General features: G+C 55.8%; 2 protein-coding genes across 2 annotated transcripts in view; both read left to right on the top strand.

The window, feature by feature from the left end:
* Positions 1 to 2647, top strand: part of EXD3 (exonuclease 3'-5' domain containing 3) — a 74109-nt gene extending 71462 nt beyond the window's left edge. The window contains exon 21 of the mRNA XM_074362794.1: positions 2314 to 2647. Coding sequence (XP_074218895.1) covers positions 2314 to 2543 — 230 coding nt within the window. The 3' untranslated portion in view covers positions 2544 to 2647. The remainder of the gene's footprint in view (positions 1 to 2313) is intronic.
* Positions 2648 to 3545: 898 nt separating this feature from the next.
* On the top strand, positions 3546 to 6039 carry NRARP (NOTCH regulated ankyrin repeat protein). The gene has a single exon (XM_074362844.1). The coding sequence runs from the start codon at positions 3872 to 3874 to the stop codon at positions 4214 to 4216; it is 345 nt and encodes a 114-aa protein (XP_074218945.1). The 5' UTR covers positions 3546 to 3871; the 3' UTR covers positions 4217 to 6039.
* Positions 6040 to 18975: the final 12936 nt, after the last annotated feature.

Genomic DNA, 18975 nt, shown 5'->3' with positions numbered 1-18975 from the left:
CCAGCCCTGCTCTGCTCTTCAGCCCTGCGTGACCCTCTAGAGAGAGGAGGACAGCTGACTGGGACCCGCTCTAGGTGTGGTCCTTACGCCACGGCTATACCGTCCAGCCTGCCTTCCCGCCTCCCCACCCCTCTGCTGCCCAGACTGGCTGTGTCCCTCCAGGGCTCACAGGCTCACTGCCAGCCCACCCTGTCTCTGTGGCACCGCACCCCTGGCCCCAGCCCCCACCCTGGGTCCTGAGCTACGGGGAAGCGCCTTCTCGCCCCATGCCTGCCTTAGGCCCCTTCCTGGGCTAGGGGTCAGACACGAGGCCGACAGGGAGGGCTGTGGCCCCGGTGCCAGGCCGTGCCCTGAGCAGCCAGCCGGGCAGGCAGGAGCCGCCACAGCGATTGTCTGCTGCAGTTCCTGCCGGGCGTCCTTCCTTGCTCAGGCCGCCGCTGGCCCGGGGCTGAGTGTTTGTTATTTGATCTCTGTCCTCTCTGGGCCCTTCTACCAGGTGTCTGGGCTGCTGGGAAGAAACACTCTCCTCTTTCCCACGCTCCCCGACACATTTTAATGAATTAGCTGGAAGCCCCGCCCCCACTGCCCGCCTGCCCGCTCACCCTCCCTCCCCTGCTGAGTGCTTTAAGGTGGCCACAGGCCTCAGCCCAGCTCCGGCCAGCCGCCCCTTCCGTGCTGTCCTTACTGACCGCGCCACCCAGACCTCCCCAGCCCAGGTCCCAGGACATCTCCCACCGCCCACTGCTCTGAGCCTCGAACAGAAAAGCACCCCCAGGGGGAGGAGTGAGCCCTCTCCAACTCCGGACTCCATCCCACCCTTCCAGGGCGGCACCCCTGTGCCAGCTCCCAGGTGCAGGGCAGAGGTCTAGCCTTGTGGGCAGAGTTGGGTCTGTCCTCTCAGATCCCAGGTTGAGGCTTCTCTTTCAGAGCCAGTGAACTTCTTGCCTGTTTGTGGAGGTGACACCACCACCAAGGACTGCCACAGACACAGAAGGGCTTCTCCGAGTCCCAGGGCAGGGCCTGGCACTCATGGGCTCCTCCCCTTCCCCGCAAGGCATTTGGAACAAATGTCCTCCTTTTGGACATGTCCTTCAACAAATATTTAGGAAGTGCTTGCTGGGAGCCAGTGCCCCACAGGCCCCTCTCCCTGTCTTGTCCTTGATGGGGCAGCTCCAGGGACATGGGGTGTGGACCAGAGTCACCCTGAGCAAATCACCCTCAGGCCGTGGTGGGTCTCCCACTGGTTCCCCATAGAGTGTGGCCATCACCCCAGCCCCACAGATCAGCAGTGGGGGTGGGGGGCTCAAGTGGCAGGCTGGGCTACACCTGTCTGACCCACACTCTGAACCCTGGGTAGGGCGGGCAGCAACCTCAGGCTAGGCTCCATGGCCATTTTGGCCACACTGTCCCTGGCGGAGGCACTGAGCTGGGACTTCATGCCCGAGGTGGCGGCCTCACGTTCCCACACTGAGCTCACAGGGCCCCTTTGTCTGTCCTCCCTGATGCTGGCCACGGGTGTCAATGGGACTTTTCTCCAGGCGCTGCTCCGGGGCCCACAGGGTCTCCAGATGCTCTCCCTCAGGCCAGGGGGCCTCGGCCCACCTGGGCCGGGGCTGGTCTGTAAACCCATCACCTTCTGGGAACGGCCCTGGGCACAGCCGGGCCTCGGCAGGCACACAGAAAACATAGATGTGACCAGAAGGAGCTCCCGGCCCCGGACATGCTCTCAGAACGAGCGCCGTCCCCGCCATGCTGTTCTAGAGCAGCGGGGGCAGCAGAGTGGCGTGTGCCCAGCGGGTCATGGCCCTACACAGTGTCACACCTCCCCACTCTGAGGGTCCTCGTCCAGAGGTGAACATGGGCCTGGGTGGACAGAGCCCAGGATGCCTTGTCTCTGGTGCTGGGGAGGCAAGCCAGGGGGTGGGGATGGTCAGGCCCCCCCCCCCAGGATGGCCAGAGTTCAGCAGCCCCTGATCCCAGTCCCCCTTACTAGGCCCAGGGACATGTCCCCACGGTATAAGCAAGGCAGAGGGGCTCCCAACAGCAGCAGACACCCAGGTCACTCCCACGGCCAGGCCCAGCACAGGGCCTGGGCTGGGGGATTCCGTCTGCTCAGCCCCAGGCTTACCCACCTGCATAGTGGGGAGCTCCTGGGGAAGGTCTGAGCAGAGTGGCTGGACCACCGGCCTCAGGAAGATCAAAGCGTGGGACTCAGGCAGCCCTGGCCACCAGAAGGACCCCAGGGGAGTCAGACAGGATCAGGTCTGAGGTCTTGCCCAGTTTTACCAATGGTTTGGCTCTGACCCCTTCCAGGTCACGGAGCAAGGTGGCGGCACAGGCGTGGGTCTCGAGGCCTGGGGGACACAGGGCAGACACCCACAGGAGCGGGTCCTCAAACAAGGCCTGGCAGGGTGGTCTCCCCAGCTGAGGTGCAGAGCTGCCTCCCCACCCCCGGGAATTCCCAGCCGGCCTTTGAAGGAATTCCAGACTGGCTGCAGCTCCACTGCCCCGGGCCTCCTGCTTTGAGAGTCATTCCTCCTTAATTTCCAGAGACCACATCGGGGCTATAAACTGTAAAATCCTAATGAGGAAATTTGGCGGCAGTGTTAGAGTGTCAATAAAAAGTGCCTTGACTGTTTGGAAATGAGTCATGTCAGAGCTCCCTTTCAGAGCAGCGTGGCGCCTTACCTGGGGCTGCTCACCTAGCCATACCTGACCTGTCCCGTGAGTGCTGACGGGGGACCCAGGGGAGGGGGCAGGCCCCAGATCCCCGCGACTGCCCCCCCACTGAGGAGCTTCCGGCCAAACTGCCCCCAGTCTTGGGCCTCCTCGTCTAGAGATCAGCTTCTTCCTCAGGGCAGGGCTGAAACAGGGTCTGGCCCCTCATGCCAGTCAGGTTCGGGCGCAAACTCGGGGCGAGCCGCGCCGGCCGGAGCGCCGTCTTAGCGAGAGAGGGCCTCGCGTGGCTGAGGCCACACGCCCGAGCTGCTGGCCAGGCTGCCACCCTCGTGGAAAGGGGTCCCGCTGGCCCGGGCTGCGGGGCTCTCGTCACCGCGAGTGCCCGGGGAGCTGGGGCTCCAGGGCCGGTGCTCTGGGATCGCGGAGAGATACCCCAGGTCTCTACTCTTCCCCTACCTCCTCCCCGGGGTCTCAGATGCCCGCAAAGTCCCACCCAGGGGAGGCCGCCGTTGGGTCCCCTCGGGGTCGTGCTCGGCCCGGGGCCAGGCCTGTTCTGTCCGCGCAGAGAGCCTGGAATTTCCCGGGTGGCCAGAGTGAGAGTGGGTGGGACTACAGCGGAGACGCGTACCCCACAACGGCCACCTGGCTCCTCGCCCCGCGAGGCCGGCGACCAGCGCCCCCTGCCGTGCGGCGCGCCCCGCCGGACACGCCCCGGGACACGCCCCGCCCCGGCCCCGCCCCCACGCCGGTGCCTTCCAATCAGCGGGCTGCCGGCGCGCGCGTCACGGACGCCCTATTGTTATGCAAATATAAAGGAGGTAAAAGGCGCCCCGGCGCGGCGGGCGTGTGAGTGCAGCTGTGCGTGGGGAGGCGTGTGGGGCCCGCGTGGGAGCCGCAGTCCGAGCGAGCAAGGACCGGGAGAGCGCGGCGCCGCCGCCCGGGCCCGGCCGGCCCCGCGAGCGCAGCTCCTGCCCCCGTCGCCCGCCCGCCGGGCGCAGCTGGATGTGGCGGGGGTCCCGCGGCGGCGGCCCCCGGCCCCCAGCGCCTGGAGCGCCCAGGGGCGGCGTGCGGGGCCCGGGGGCGCCGCGCCCTCCATGCACCGAGGTGCGCCTGGAGGCAGCTGGGGGCCCGTGCTGCAGCCGCTACACGAGCTGAGCCCCGACCCGGCCTGCGGCCTGCGCCCGGCGGCAGCATGAGCCAGGCCGAGCTGTCCACCTGCTCGGCGCCGCAGACGCAGCGCATCTTCCAGGAGGCTGTGCGTAAAGGCAACACGCAGGAGCTGCAGTCGCTGCTGCAGAACATGACCAACTGCGAGTTCAATGTGAACTCGTTCGGGCCCGAGGGCCAGACGGCGCTGCACCAGTCGGTCATCGATGGTAACCTGGAGCTCGTGAAGCTGCTGGTCAAGTTCGGCGCCGACATCCGCTTGGCCAACCGCGACGGCTGGAGCGCGCTGCACATCGCCGCTTTCGGCGGCCACCAGGACATCGTGCTCTATCTCATCACCAAGGCCAAGTACGCGGGCAGCAGCCGGTGATGCCGGCTCGGACCCCGACCCGCATGCGGGGCCCCCCACGTGTCCTCCCTGCTGTACCTTCCCGCCAACTACCTCGGTGTGCGCCCGGCCCTCGGCGCCCGCAGCCATCAAGAGTCCGGCGCGCACGTCGGCGCCCACCGGGGCCGCGCCGCACCCGCCCGCGGCCCGGGGTCGGCGCCCCCCGCGGCCGCCCGGGACCGGCCGGAGCGCTTCCCACGGCCCCGCCCGCCGCCGCCGTGCGGGTGGGGGCGGGGCGCGGGCTCCAGCCCCTTTGAAATCTGAGTCTCGCGACCAGCAAGTTCGGAATCCCGAGACACCGGATCCTCCGCTCGAAATGTTTTCTCCTGAAGGTGGAAGGACCCGTGGCCGACGCGCGGCGGCAGAGAGGCTCTGCTGTTCCCGGGTTTCTAAACTATTTATCACGTGTGTGCGTATTTGTGGGTGAAACTAGTGCGCCTGATTTTTTTGTTTGGAAAATACTGTGCGTGGTCAATATTCTGGGCGGAAGATGCAGTTTGGGTGTTTTTTTCCCCCCTAGTCCTAAAACTAAAAACTTGAGTCTGTTATTTCTTGGTTGCACTGAAAATACCGCCCAGCCTGACGGTTTCCCTGTGCTGCTCCCACCCTCCGGCTTCTCGCCCCCTCCGCTCCCCCCTCTCCCTCCCCTCCCCCCTTTTCTCTCTCACACACACACAAATCCGCGTGAGTTTTGGAAGCCCCGGGCCTCCCGCCCCTTTCTCCGGTGAGAGGTCACCATCCCCCAAGCCTGCCGTTTTGTAAAGCTTCCGCGGGAGCCTGGGTGCTCGGGTGTGGCGGTGACGGGGCGGTGGGGGGGTGGTGGGGGGTGGGAATCAGACCTTTTCTAGTGAGTTCTATTATAGTTAACAGTCGGTTGCACACTTTTTTAAAAAAAGTAAATGGAATTGCCACGATTAACTGTCATAACATTTATGACAGAATATAAAATATTAACATATTTTAAGCCAAGTTTCAGGTGTATTTCGAATCTTGGTTATAAACCCAATTTTAAAGGGCGTTGTATCCAGCGTTGTGAAGGCAACTTTACCCATATTTATATTTTTATAAAATACCTATAAGACTGTGAATCTCTTGTGCTAATTGCTGAGTGAGCTGAAGGGCCGCTTTGCCCCTCTTCAGCCGCCCGGGGCTTGGAGCACCCGGTTCGAATCCGAAAATCCTGCCACAGGGGAGGGGCCGCCGGGAGGGGCTACGCGGGGACCTGGGATGGAGGCGGTGCTTCTGCGTCACTTTCTGTCCCGAAAGGCGCCCTTCCTGGTCTCCGAGGTTCCAATTTTCTATGCAACCCCACACCCCTTGTTGTTTTGATCCTGAGAAATAAAAGGGAGGCTGAATTATTCAAATTTAAATGAGGCTTCCCCTGGGTAGAAGTGCTGCTGACCCTTCGTGCAAAAATGGGGAGCACTTGAGGACACAGGTGGGTGGAGGCCCTTTGTGCGTGGCTGGTCAGATTTGGGCAGTCATCTGTGGCTTTTTATAAAACTGTGTGAGGAGAATATGTTGATAATGTCAGTGAAACAAGCAGACATTGAAACTGAGGCACAGACTACTCCAGAAGGAGTTTTTCTGTATATTTTTTCTAGATGCAAATACCTTTTTAATTATGTTAATTAATGTTAAGACTTTCTAGGCTCACATGGAAGCTGTGTATGGGTCCCAGTACGATTACGTCGAACTGGATGAAGTCTGCAGCACAGTCCTGAGTGTACGATATAGACTTGTAGCCCAGCGTGAAAAATTTATAAATAAATTTTTCATTGATCTTTTTATATTAAAAAAAGAAAGTTTGTGGGTTCTTCTTGGGCTTGGCACCGGGAAGAGGGTCAGGCTGCAACGTGCTGTTTGCCAGTGATGGCTGCGCAGTGCTTGGCTTGTTTCCACCTGAAGACCGAGCCTGGGAAGCTGGCTCAGCCTCAGCTCGAAGACCCCCAGCCGGTCTCGCACCGGACTGAGGGCCCGCCCACCTTCTTCCAGCCGTGGGAGTGGGCACCCGAGAAAGTCCAGAACCGTTTCCTCTGCTCCCTGGCAAAGCAGCTGAGGCCTCTGCGTGGAAAGTTCTGCTTGACGCTCTTCCCCACCCCACCCCCCAGCCGGCCTGAGGTGCCAGTGGTCTTAGTGAAGGGGTCAGGCCCTTCTTGTCTCCCTGCACCCCCCCCCCAGCTGCTTTGGGTTTATGCTGGACCACCTGCTGCACAGAAAGGGCATCTTTTAAATTGTGGGAACATCGGAGTTGCTCACTTCTGATGAGTAAAAGCAAAAGGCTCCTCCCTCTGCTCCAGCCTCTGGTGGTGCCTAGAGAGCAGGAGGCCTGCACGGGCCTGGGCAGTCGCCCCCAGCACAGACCACAGTGCAGGGCCTCTGAGCCCAAGCCTGAGTCGGGCACAGGAGGGGTTGCAGGGGAGGATGCCCACCCCAACGAGCGTGGCCTGCCCAGAGGAGACTGGGAGAGCCAGTGAGTTGAGGAAGTTTTCACTGTACCAGGTAACATCTTGTACCGCTTTCAGACCCCCTGCAAGATGCCTGAGGGTGTCGGCTTCCCCTCAGGAGGTGGTGCAGCTACATTTTGTCCCAGAGACGCCCTTCCTGCATTCTTTGCATCTCCTGTTCTGTTCTGCCCTCAGGGTTTTCCATGCGTATTTTCATTTGGTTAAACTGGCGTCTACTGGCTCCCCAGCCGGCCCACTAGACTGGGGCCAGCTCTGCCCTTGGCACATTGGTGAGTGGAATATTTGATACAAATGAGCCCCCAGGGGACGCTCCACCGGGGACTGTCAGGCCAAGTAGGAAGGCCTGCCCTGAGCCTTCAGGGGAGTGGGCTGAGGGTGCTGGGGGTGCCTGGTCCCGAAGGGAGAGTTGCTGCAAGAACTTGGAGGTTGGGGCATCCGGAGATGGGGAGTGAAGTCAGGCCTGGGCACCAGCTGGGCCACGGGGGCGTGCGGGACCATGCCTCCACTTCCCAACCAGGACACTCACCACAGGAGAGGGAGGAAGCCTGCTCAAGAATCCAGGCAGCTCTTGTTCTTGGTGTTACCTGAGGTGGGGGTTGTTTGCTGTGTCCCAGCCAGTTGCTGTCCCTTAAAATTCTCAGTCAGTCTGTGGAGTGAGGACACTGAGGCCGCTGCCTTGGCATGTGGCTGCCACTACATGAGACTCAGTCTCCTGAAGTCCTCTCTTACGGAAAACACATTTGACTCAGAAAGGCTTTGTGCTGCTCACAGACAATTTTCTCCCCTGGCCCAAAAGAAAGCCAGGCCCGGCTCAGCCCCACAGCTTGCAGGGGAGCCCTGGTGGGGTTCTGCTGCCCTTCTACCCAGGTGCTGTTCTGTGCACAGACTGCTCCCCTCGCCTGGGCCCCCAGCTGGTGGCTGGCAGTGAGGGACTCCAGGTGCCACTCAGGGCCCTAGGCAGCAGACACTAAAACCATGGGTGTCCTTCCCGTGTGGGGTCAAAGCTACAGACAAATGAGTGGAGGATGCAGGCTCCTTCTGACTCCAGGACCTCGGGGCTCAGCAAACAGGAGTTGGCGCTCACTGTGGCAAGTTGGCCAATGCTGTCACCTGGGAGTCCCTGCCACCCCTCCTCAGGCAGGCGTACAGGGTTTGGAACATCTTTTCAAGCCTCTCTGTGGCCAGGGTGAAAGAGAAGGCGCAGTTGACTGGCTCTGCCTAGCTTCCAGGATCTGCAGGTGTCTGTAAGAGGCCAGGTGAGGGTCCTAGGGGCACCAAGGAGATCAGGGGTGGACGGGTCTGGCAGGCAGGGGCTGGGCCACTGGGAACCCCTGGAGTGGCAGCCACAGAGAAAGGTGACAGAGCAAATGAGCAGGGACAGGGCTGACTCCACTCCCCCAGCCCAGAGTGCTGGACGCTCCTGTCCAACTGTCCATCTCTCTGACCTGACCTCGGCTGGACGCAAGCAGTGTTTACTGCTGGAAGGGATGCTAGAGAGAGACCAGGAAATGCAGGAGAACGGTCAGCCAGAAAGAGCGATGTGACGAGTCAGCAGCACTGGGGCCAGGACAGAGCCGGATAGAGGGAGGGCAGGATTTTGAGGCCAGAACTAGGAACCGAGGGCCAAAGAGACAGGTTAGGAGGTGGACAGGAAAGGGGGCTGCCCTCTGGGCTCTGTCTCTCAAAGGCCTTGCTGCTAAGCGCTGGGCGGCACAGACCCGAGTGCACACAGGCACAGGGCCTCAGGGAGGCCAAGACCCTCCTGATGCCGCAGTGGAGGCTGCGGAGGGGAGGCCGGCGTCCGCCTGGGCCTTGAAGGACAGGAAAGGGGGCCTGGCGCCGGGGGCAGCCGGGAAACAAAGCCTGAGGCTTTGGCGTAAGGGCGCGGGCCATAGGGGCCTCGGGATGTCTGGGAACTGCCGCGACGGCTCCTCCGGAGACCTCCAGAGCAGCCCCTCCCGGGGCTTCGGGGTCTCGGAAGGCCGCCCTCCCCCACCACTCCGCCTCTGCCGGCCTAGGCTCCCGGTTCGCCCCCAACACTTCCCTCCCCTCAGCCGGGCGCATTCTTCTGCTCGGCTGTACGTCGGACCGTCCCTCCGCGCGTCCGTCTGTCGGTCTTTCTTCTCTCGCCCCCTCCAAAGCCGCGGCCCCCATTCATTCCCGAGGCCTCTGCCCTTTCCTGCGCGCGGGTCCCCGCTCGGCGAGCAGCTGCTATGCTAATGAGGACGGGGGTAGCGGGGAAGGCGGGGAGCGGCTAGCGGGGCGTCTGGGGGGGAGGAACGCGGTGGGGGCACCGTTAGGGGAACCCGCACCGGCAGAGGAGGGAGCTGGTTAGTGGGGGCCTGGCCAAGGGCGGAGGCAAGCGCTCCAGAGGCCGGATCTTCGCATTCAGAACCAGCGAGGGCCACTCGAGGGCGGTGGGGAAGAGCGCAGGGTGCGGTGGGTGCGCAGGAGCCAGCCCTGCCTCCCCTGCCCAGCGCCCAGCGCACCCACTAGCTGAGCGTAGGATGCGAAGGGTAGAGACCAGCTGTCATCTCTGTTCTGAGGTCGTGGCCTGGGGAGGGCGGCTCGCTCTGGAGGCCCCCCACTCCCGCGCTCACCAGACGCTGCTGCGCGTGGGGCTCCCGTGCGCCCCGCGTGGGTGAGAGGCCTGAGCCGAGACTGACTGTCGGAACCCCCGCCGCCTCCAGGCCTGGGTGGTTGGACGCCGGAGAGGAAGGCTCCCCCCTCCCCTCCCCAAGGCGGCGCCTGACGACCCGAGACCTCGGCGAGCGGGGGGAGGGGCGGAGGCGGCCCGAGCGGGACATGGGGACCCTGACCGCCGCCCACCTGACGTCCGAGGGGTGACGAGGGATGGGGCAACGGGCCCGAAACCTGGCTCTTGGGGCCCGGGACGCCCCCCGCCTGGAGCGAGTGGGGCCAGCGAGCAGCGTCCGCAGCGGGTGGCGGGATTTTGGATGCAAGGCTCGGACCCGGGTTGGGGTGCCTGCCCAGGACCGGGCGGACCAGGCTGTGCTGCCGCCCTGCGGCCGCGGCGGGCACTGCTCCCAGGGACCCGGGGTCTGAGGCAGAGCGATCCCCCACCCCGCTCTTCGCCGCGCGTGGGCGCCCCTCCGCCTGCCGCGGACGCCCGGCCGGAGTGGTCGCGCCGCCACACACCACCCTCGCAGGCCTGGACCCCGCTCCCCGCTGCTCAGGGCCCACTTTCGTCTCCCGAAAGTTGGCCAGAAAGTTGGCCAGGGCACTTCGCAGGGTGGCCGCGGGGCCAGGGCCAGGGGCTCCGGGGATGGGAGCGCGAAGGGTTGGGGCTAGGGAGCCGAAGGCGGTTCCAATGGGGGCGCTTGGGGCCAGCGAGGCCAGCTCTGAGCGAAGAGCTGGGGCTGCAGCCTCGCGGGCTGGCTTTACTTTGTGTGAAGACAGAATTGAGTTGGGGGAAAGCTCTGGAAAGGCTAAGAAGAGCCCAGGGTCACTTAGGAGACCCCTGGGGAAAGCCTAGCAGTCGTTGCTGAAGGTGGGACACTGGCAATCCGTGCGGTTTCGAGGGGTGGTGGGACCAGAACCTGGGGGCACGTCGTGGAAGGGCTGCTGGCAGGGAGGGCGCTGGGGTAGGGCCAGCGGCGTGGTCAGCGATTCTGAGGAGGAGGCAGGTGTGCTGACCCTGTTGGCGGAAATTCTAAAACTGCGCCACCGCGGGAGGCATGAGCTGAGTTTCATTCAGCGCCTCTCTGAGAACTGCAGCCCAGCAGACAGCCTCTGGGTAGCTCTGAAGGACTGCTGGGAAGGGGCGGTGGGGAGGTGGGGAGCGGCTGGTATGGATGTGGTTTTGGTGGTGGAATCCGCCCACCCAGCGCACATCTCAGTAGGAGGTTACTGCCAGTCATAAGAAGCATGGATCTCCGTTAATGACTGTAGTGCTTTTCTAAGTGTAGAAAGATGCAAGAATTGGGTTATAAAATTTTTTCCTGAAATATATCTAACTCTCTAAGGGGCCTGTTTTCCCAAAGCACAGAGTGCCTCATCCTGTTCTTGCTCCTGAATTCCTTTCAGGGTGCACTGGAGGTCAGCGGCTGCAGTGGTTAGTGACCGGATCCTTGGAGAGCGGGTGGTGGGCAACATTCTTTGTTTTACAGCCCCACAGTGGCTCCTGGCTTCTGCCATCCCCGGAAGGAGCCCGCACCAGGGCCTGGGGAAGTGACCCCATCATGGGCCTCATGAAGCAATTGGCCATGCTGTGCTGTTCTCCCATTTGGTCAAATGAGGAAGGGAGGATGTTCCAGGGCCCCAGGGCCCAAGGGCCACAGAGTGGACGGTCAGCAGCACATGGGCTCTGTCACAGCCCTGTGGCTATGGCCACCACATCTCCCTTCAAGACACAGACCACATCCCTCAGAACCATCAGGACCAGTCATGGAGTGCTACCAGGTCCTCCCACAGAGCCTGGAGCCTCAGCACAGGGGGCCGGTGGTGGACAAGGCTCTGATGATCAGGTGGCACTGGAACTGCAGAGTCTTCCAACCACCTCCTCTCACTGTATCCCAGTCAAAGGAAGTGGCTGTGCCGGGCGTAAGCAAGGAAAGTACTTCTCTCTCTGCTTGAACTCCTGCCTAACTCAGAGATGGAGCCTGGAAACCAGGTGTACTTTCAGTACACTTCTCCTCCAGTGGGTAAAATCCACCTCTGCCGGTCTCTGGGCCTCCTCATTGGTACTCTATGGACAAGAACCCCCAAGGGAACCAAGCCCAAAATGTCCCATAAACTTTCCAAAGAGGTATGACAAAATTCAAAACAGCAGCCATGTACACAAGACAGTATGTTTCTCATCAGTGAAATTGGAATAGGTGGTCCTAGGGCTGGCATGTGCCTTTAGAATACAGGCTGTTGTTCTGGTAGGTGGACCTTTCATTCACATGGCTCAAAATGGCAGCTCATGTCCAGCCATCAAATCTACATTCCAGCCAACAGTGAGGAGGAGGTGGAGGAGGAGGAGTGAACTAGGGTAGGGCCTGGCCCCCCTCCCTCCAGGACACTTCCTAGAAGTCACTTTTGCCAAATCTGCTTGCACCCCATTGATGAGAACTTAGTCACATAACCTCGCTGCAAGGAAAGCTGGGAAATGTAGTCTTTATTCAGTCCTAAAATGGGGCGCTAGAGGAAGAAGAGCTGCAGATTTGGGGGTGGTCTGTGCTCTCCCAGGTGACATCGACATCCAGCCTGTTCTGTCCGACATTGCTGGCTGCGTGCTGGGCTCCACCTGTCCTTCCCAGAGGGCATATATGCGACACCCTAACTTTGGAGGTCTGTACTGAAGAACTTTCTAAGAATTAAACTGTCTGACAACGGACTGAACAGAATGAAACATGGAAGTAGTCCTGAGTGCCTCTGAGAGCCGGCCCCGGGTGCGCTGGGATTCACCTCCCAGGCCTGGCCTGCCAGCCCTGCACAGCCCCCCGGAGAAGCAGGTGGAGGGGCCTGTCCTGTCAGGGACACTGTTGCGCCCCAGGTGTGCCCTCCACGTAGATGTGGCGCTGCAGGTGAGGCAGCCACCAGGAAATTAGACAGCAGCCTGTGCTCTGCTGGCCGGGATGCACCCCAGGACACCTCAGCCCCCGCCGGCGGCCAGAGCAGGCCGCGGGCAGCTGGAAGTCAGCCCTCTGCCCTCGGCCTCCGGCTCCTGGTTCCCCGCAGCCAGCCTCCGGCTCCCTTATCTCGGAGCAAAGTAATAAGTAACCCAGGACTTGGAATTCTCAAGGTCATTTTGTCCATAAAGTACTCCTCAAGTGCTCCCGGGGTGTCTCTGGGGGCGTGGCTTCTTTTCATTTTAATCGAGGTGCAAAGAAAATCGTTAGGTTTATCATTCATATTCCTAAAAATCAACTTTATTGTGGCATAATTTACACACAATAAAGTGCAGCCATTTAGAGCGTGATACGTATGGACAGATGTTTATGCCCCTGTACCTAACACCATAATCAAAATAGACAACATTTCTGTCACCCCCAGAAGTCCTCCCTGGCGGGGTCTCAGTCAGCACCTCCCTGCCCCCGGCCCCAGGCCCCCCCGCCCTCGCCGCCATCCCCGGGGACCACAGGATGGGCTGTAGAAGGGCGGGCGTGGTCTGGGTGGCACCTTCTGGTCCCGGTGCCAGACACACTCACGTTGCAGTAATATCTGGGGCGTGTAGGTCTTCCTTCTGTTCTTCTGGGGTTTGTCTACCAGAAAAGACCTGGCTGATGCCACGCAGAACCCAGGAACATGTTCACTGGTAGTTTTTCAGTCGACAGAATTCTCAGTGGACGTGCTGGCCACGCAGGAGCACCTCAGGGGGTCCTGGGTGGGCGGGCACAGGTGGTGCCCTTTACATTTCCACAACACCCCATTCCCTCTCCTGGGCCCTGAGCTCAGGACTGTCCTCAGAAAGTCAGAAACTTTCAAAATACTATTACAATAGTATCACAAAACATAAAATACCTCAGAATAAACTTAATGAATGATGTGTAAGTTCTCACTAATGAAAACTGCAGAGCATTGCTAAGAAAAATTTCAAAAGATCTAAATTAAAGGAGAGGTGTATCGTGTTCATGGTCTGGAAGACCCAGTATAGTTACGATGTCATTCCTGCCCAAGTTCAGCTAGAGAGTCAGTTCAATCAGTCAGAATGCCAGCAAGTGCGCGCGTGCATGTGTGCGTGTGTGTGCGTATGAACTAACAAGATGATTTTAAAAATCCATCTGCAAGGGCAAATGACAAATAACAGACAAAATAATGTTGAAGGTAAAGAACAAAATAGGAGGATTCCAGGGGCTTCAAGACTGGAATTGGCCAAAAAGATAGAGGAACAGACAGATTGCAAAGGGAGGGCACAGCTCAGTGGTGGAGCGCGAGTCCTGGGCTTGTTACCGGTGCCTCCAGTAATAAAAACAGAGAAAACAAGAATAAATAAACCGAATTACCTCCCCCAAGAAATACCACTAAAAAAATAAGATTAATGCCAATTGAGAAATAGCCTCGAAATGCACTGTTAAATTATTCTTAGCACGTGGGCCAGTGCAATTCAGTGGGGTAAGAAAAATCTCTTCAACAAATGGACAGTGAACAACATTTATCCTTGTGGGAAAAGAAAACTTTGACCCTTATGTCACATCATTTCTAGAAATAGAGATGGACTACAGACCTAAATATAAATGGTTTCATAATAAAATTGCCAGAAGAAAACATAAAAGAGTATCTTTATGTCTTCAGGGCAGGCATACTTAGTAGAGAAGATGCAGCACACATTTAAAAAAAGTGATAAACTGGCCTTTCTCAGGTTAAAATTTTCTGTTCCTCAGGAGACACCATTACCTACTGTAGAGCACAGGGAACTATATTCAATTTCTTGTAATAACATATAATGGGAAAGAATCTGAAAAAATATGTATGTATGCATATGTATAAGTGAATCACTTTTCTGTACACCTGAAACTAATATTGTATGTTTCTGCTTTCTTTGGGGGGGGGGGAAGTAATTAGGTTTATTTATTTATTAAGTTACTTTTTCATGGAGGTACTGGGGATTGAACCCAGGACCTGGTGCATGCTAAGCACCTGCTCTAAGCACTAAGCTATACCCTCCCCCTTGAAACTAACACTGTAAATCAAGTACACTTCAATAAACATTTTTTTAATAAAAATAAATAAATAAAAGCAGTAAGAAAAAAGAAGCACCATCAAGTGAATAAAAACGGAAGCCACATGCTACAGAAAGTACCTGAGACACGTGCATACAACCAAAGAGTAATAAGCAATATATATTTATAAATAGAAATACATAAACATGAATATATAAAGGAACATACCCAGAATATACAAAGAATTCCTGCAACGTCCAAAGAGCACATGAAAACCCCCCACCTCGCCAGTCAGCAGAGAGACTCAGACTGAAGCAACAACACCCTCCGGGTGACTAGACTACAGCTGGACAAGCCTGGGTCACCTGCTGCCGGCGGGGCCTGGGGCCCCGGGGCTGCGGGCACTGCGGGTGGGGGTGTGAGGCATGCAGCCCCATTGGGAATCAGTCTGGCAGTTTCTCAGAGAGGTTACTCCTGGCCTCTCTTTTGATCCATATATTTAAAAACACATGAAAACACAGGGAATTCTGTTCAATAGCTTGTAGTAACCTATAATGAAAAAGGACGTGTAAACAAATGTATGTATGCATATGGATGCCTGCATTATTACGCTGCACACCAGCAATTGATGCAACACTGTAAAATGACTATATGTCAATTTTTAAAAATTGGACATTAAAAAAAAACCCACAAACAGAACACATACAGGAGTGTGCATAGACGTTACACTCCTTATCGCCCCAAACCACAACCAACCCAACCGTCCGTCAACTGGTCATTTCAAAAGCTGTGAGCTGCCCACAACGGAACACACTCAGCAGTAAGAAGGAACAAAGCTGTCACTTGTGGCAGTGTCAATGGAACATCAAACGGCAGCTCAACAAGGAAGAAAGTTCTAGAAGTTCTATAACGCCCAAAACTAACCTAGGGTGAGAAGTGGCTTCCCTGGTGTGGGGCGCAGGTGATGTGGACTCAGGATCTTTGTGAGGTGATGAGAATGTTCTGTTTTACTGGTGTGGGTCCTGGAGCTGCATGAATCTGACACAGCTGTGTGTGTCCTGAAGCCCTGGCATCTCAGTGTTCACTGACTATACCTCACTTTAAGGAAAAACAGCAGAGAATGGTAAATGCACACCAGAGTGCTGTTCTACAGTTCACGATATCCTTGGAAAATGTTTAGATCCGTGAGAAAGCAATGGCCCCCCAAATGTTTAAACCACAGCAGGTCAGGACGTGCATCCAGGACTATATGTCTGTTTGCTTTTGCACTAGAACGTATACACCAAAATGTGAAAAAATAAAGTAAAGTAACTATTATAGCATCACATGATGTAAATGATTTATAAATAAATGTAAAAAACTGTAAGCTGTCTACATATAAAATAATAAGTCATTGCCAAGAGGGTTTTTTGGGGAGGAGGTAATTAGGTTTACCTTTTTTTTTTTTAATGGAAGTTCTGGGGATTAAAGCCAGCACCCTGAGCAAGCTAAGTGAGTGCTCTACCACTGAGCTATATACCGCTTATACAGTATAAACACGCAGCTGAGTACCTGCTCCAAGAGGCATTTTAAAACCCTAGACTCACAGGAGCTCAGCCAAGCACATCATACCAGAGAAGACTCCGTGTTATGGTGGTTTGTAGAGTTAGTGGAATCCTGAACAAAATCCCCACCGTTTGGGGCAGGAACTTGTCAGGCTGACCCCAAAATTGTTATGAAAAAACAAAGGGCCAAGAGAAGACCGGAAGGACCGGGTGGGGCTTGCGCTGCACAGGACCCCAAGACTCCGTGCAAACGTGCAGTGGCAGCAGCGCGGGGAGGGGGCAGGCACATCCTGGACCAGTACTGCCGGCCAGTCGGAGGGGAGGCCCGCCGGTGGCAGAAGCAGCAGTGGCTCACTGAAGAACACACCGAAGTTAAGATAAAATTTGATCCCATGTCACACAAAACACAAAGATCAGTGGCACAGTGGGGAGCAGATCTAACTATGCAGCCAAATACGCGAATACTCCAGATAATCGTGTTCTTCAACATGATGTGGGAACACGCCTTCCGGCCCTCAGGGATAAGAAAGGGTTTCTTAAAAAGGACACGAAAAGCAAGAAAAGTCAAGGACAGGAGTAACACACATGAAAACATGAAAATTGAGAACATCTTTTCATCAAGACACCACCAGGCGAGGGGGAAAGTAAGGCGGAAGGAGGTCCTTGCCACACACACAGCAAGGCTCATGTCCAGAATTAACAGGGCACTTTACAAAAGTCATCCAGGAAACGCAAATTGAAGTTGCCATGAGACACCGCTGACAACAGTGAACGTTGGTGAGTACCGGGGTGACCGGGGCTCTCCCCTGTGCCGGGGATTGGGGTGCAGCCTCTGGGAGACTGTGCAGCCCCTTAGACCCAGATGCCACTCCAGTGTATATACATGATTCCGTTTCCTGGAGCTGCCCTAACAAAGCACCACAACCGGGGCTTGAACAACAGAAATGCATTCTCCCACCGTTCTGAAGGCCAGCAGTCTGCGGCCACCTTCCCCGTGCACCTTCACATCCCCTTCCCTCTGTGTATGTCTATCTGTGTCCAAATTCCCCATTTTCATAAGAACACCAGGCATATTGAATTAGGACCCACCCCAATGTCCTCAGTTTAACTTGATTGCCTCTGGAAAGGACTGTTCTCCAAATAGGGTCACATTCTGAGATACTGAGGGTTAAGACTCTACCGTATTAATTTGGCGGGACACAGTTCAACCCATAACAATACCCAAATTGTTGTGCATGCACCTGGGCACAGAGGTGTGGGAAAAATATTAAAGGCAGCATTACTCACAAGAGCAAAAATCATGAAAACAAATCAAATGTCCATTGGTGTTATGGATAAACAAAATGTGGTAGATTCCTAAAACAAAATGTTTGCAGGAAGGAAAACAGAAGCTAGACATGTTGATGGACCTCGCACACATAACGCTGATCTCAGGGCCCAGACACAAAGTAAAGCCATGACCCCATTTACATGAAGTTCAACCCCAGGCAGAAGCAAAGCAGGGGGCAGTGACAGTTCCAGAATGGGGGGCTGAGACTAAATCGCTTCCCTAAAATGCTACAACAGAAGCAAAAATGTCTGGGCTTTGGAAATTGATCAAAGGCACTGAGAGGCATTTATTCAAGAAAAACAGGCATCTCTGGGAAGAGCTGCCTTCCTTGAGTGACCTGCAGGAGCTCTGTTATCAGCCAGAGTTGCTATGATACATTATCTAAAATGTCTGGTTTTTGGAGGGGGCACAGTTCAGGAGCAGAGGGCGTGCTTAGCATGCTCGAGGGCCTAGAAGTTGGACTTAAAGATGTCACAGCAGGTATTTTAAAAATTTTCAAAGATGTAAAGGAAACTATGTAAAAAGAATTAAAGGAAAGTATGACGAAAATGATCCACTAAATAAAGAATCAATAGAGAGAAATTATTTTTTAAAAAAAGAAAGACATTCAGTGCTCACTTTGGCAGCACATACACTAGAATGGGTGCCTGTGCGAGGATGACACCCAAATTCATGAGAAAAAAAAAAAAAAGAAAGAAAGAAATTGAGACTTCCGTGGAAAACAGTTTGGCAGTTACTTAAAATGTTAAAAATACAGGGGCGGGCACAGCTCGGTGGCAGAGCGCGTGCCTAGCACGCACCAGGGTCAGTCCCCAGCACTTCCACTAAAAACTTATACATAAGTACACCTGATTATCCACCCCCACCAAAAAAAAATAATATTTTTTTAAGTTAAAAATAGAGTGTCCACATGACCCAGAAAGTGTATTACCCTTTTCCAAGCTCAGGTGTTCACCTAAGAGAAATAAAAAATGTGTCCACACAAAAAACTCATACAAAAGCTCATAGCAGCACTATTCATGCTAGCCACAAAGTAGAAACAGCCCAAATGTCCACCAACTGATGAAGATACAAACACAATGTGGAATATATATGCAATGGAATATTATTCAGCCATATAAAGAATGAAATACTGGTACGTACTTGAAAATTAATGCTGAAAATGCTAAGTAAAAGCAGACAGACACAAAAGGACAAATACTGAATGACCCAGTTACAGGAATTCCCTAGGGCTGGCAGTGGGGGCAGCAAGAATAGTGGGGAGGCACAGAGTTTCTTTTTTGGAGGGCGTTGTTGAGGGCAGTTAATTAGGTATTTATTCCTAATGGAGGTGCTGGGAATTGAACCCACGACCTCATGCATCGCACTCTACCACTGAGCTATACCTTCCCCCCTCACAGGGTTTCTTTTTGAGGTGACAAAAATGTTCTAAAATTAGATTATGATGATGGTTGCACAACTTTGCAAATATACTAAAAACCACCGAATTGCGCACCTTTGATGGGTAAACCGTATGGTATGTGAATGATATCTCAATTTTTAAAAGCTTTTTTAAAAATAGATTTTTATAGTTATATGCAGTTGTCATCAGATTATTACCAAATACAGACCATCGCTAGAGAGGGCACATGGCTCCTTCCTGCTGTGAGTCTGGGTTTAGAATGTCAACTTGGTGTTAAAAGCTACAGCACACGGAGGACATCAGGGCATGGAGCACACGGTGTTTCTGCAATTCGGACATTGTGGAGTGATGCACGTACCCAATGATGCAAAACTCTTGTATCTGAAACCA

This window comes from Camelus bactrianus, chromosome 4, assembly GCF_048773025.1.
Source record: "Camelus bactrianus isolate YW-2024 breed Bactrian camel chromosome 4, ASM4877302v1, whole genome shotgun sequence".
Classification (NCBI taxonomy): Eukaryota; Metazoa; Chordata; class Mammalia; order Artiodactyla; family Camelidae; genus Camelus; species Camelus bactrianus.
The sequence above is the reverse complement of the archived record's forward strand: the minus strand, read 5'-3'. Positions and strand labels throughout refer to the sequence as shown.

Excerpts from the sequence above, each read along its gene's own strand:
- NRARP (XM_074362844.1), top strand. The coding sequence starts at position 3,872 with ATGAGCCAGGCCGAGCTGTCCACCTGCTCGGCGCCGCAGACGCAGCGC.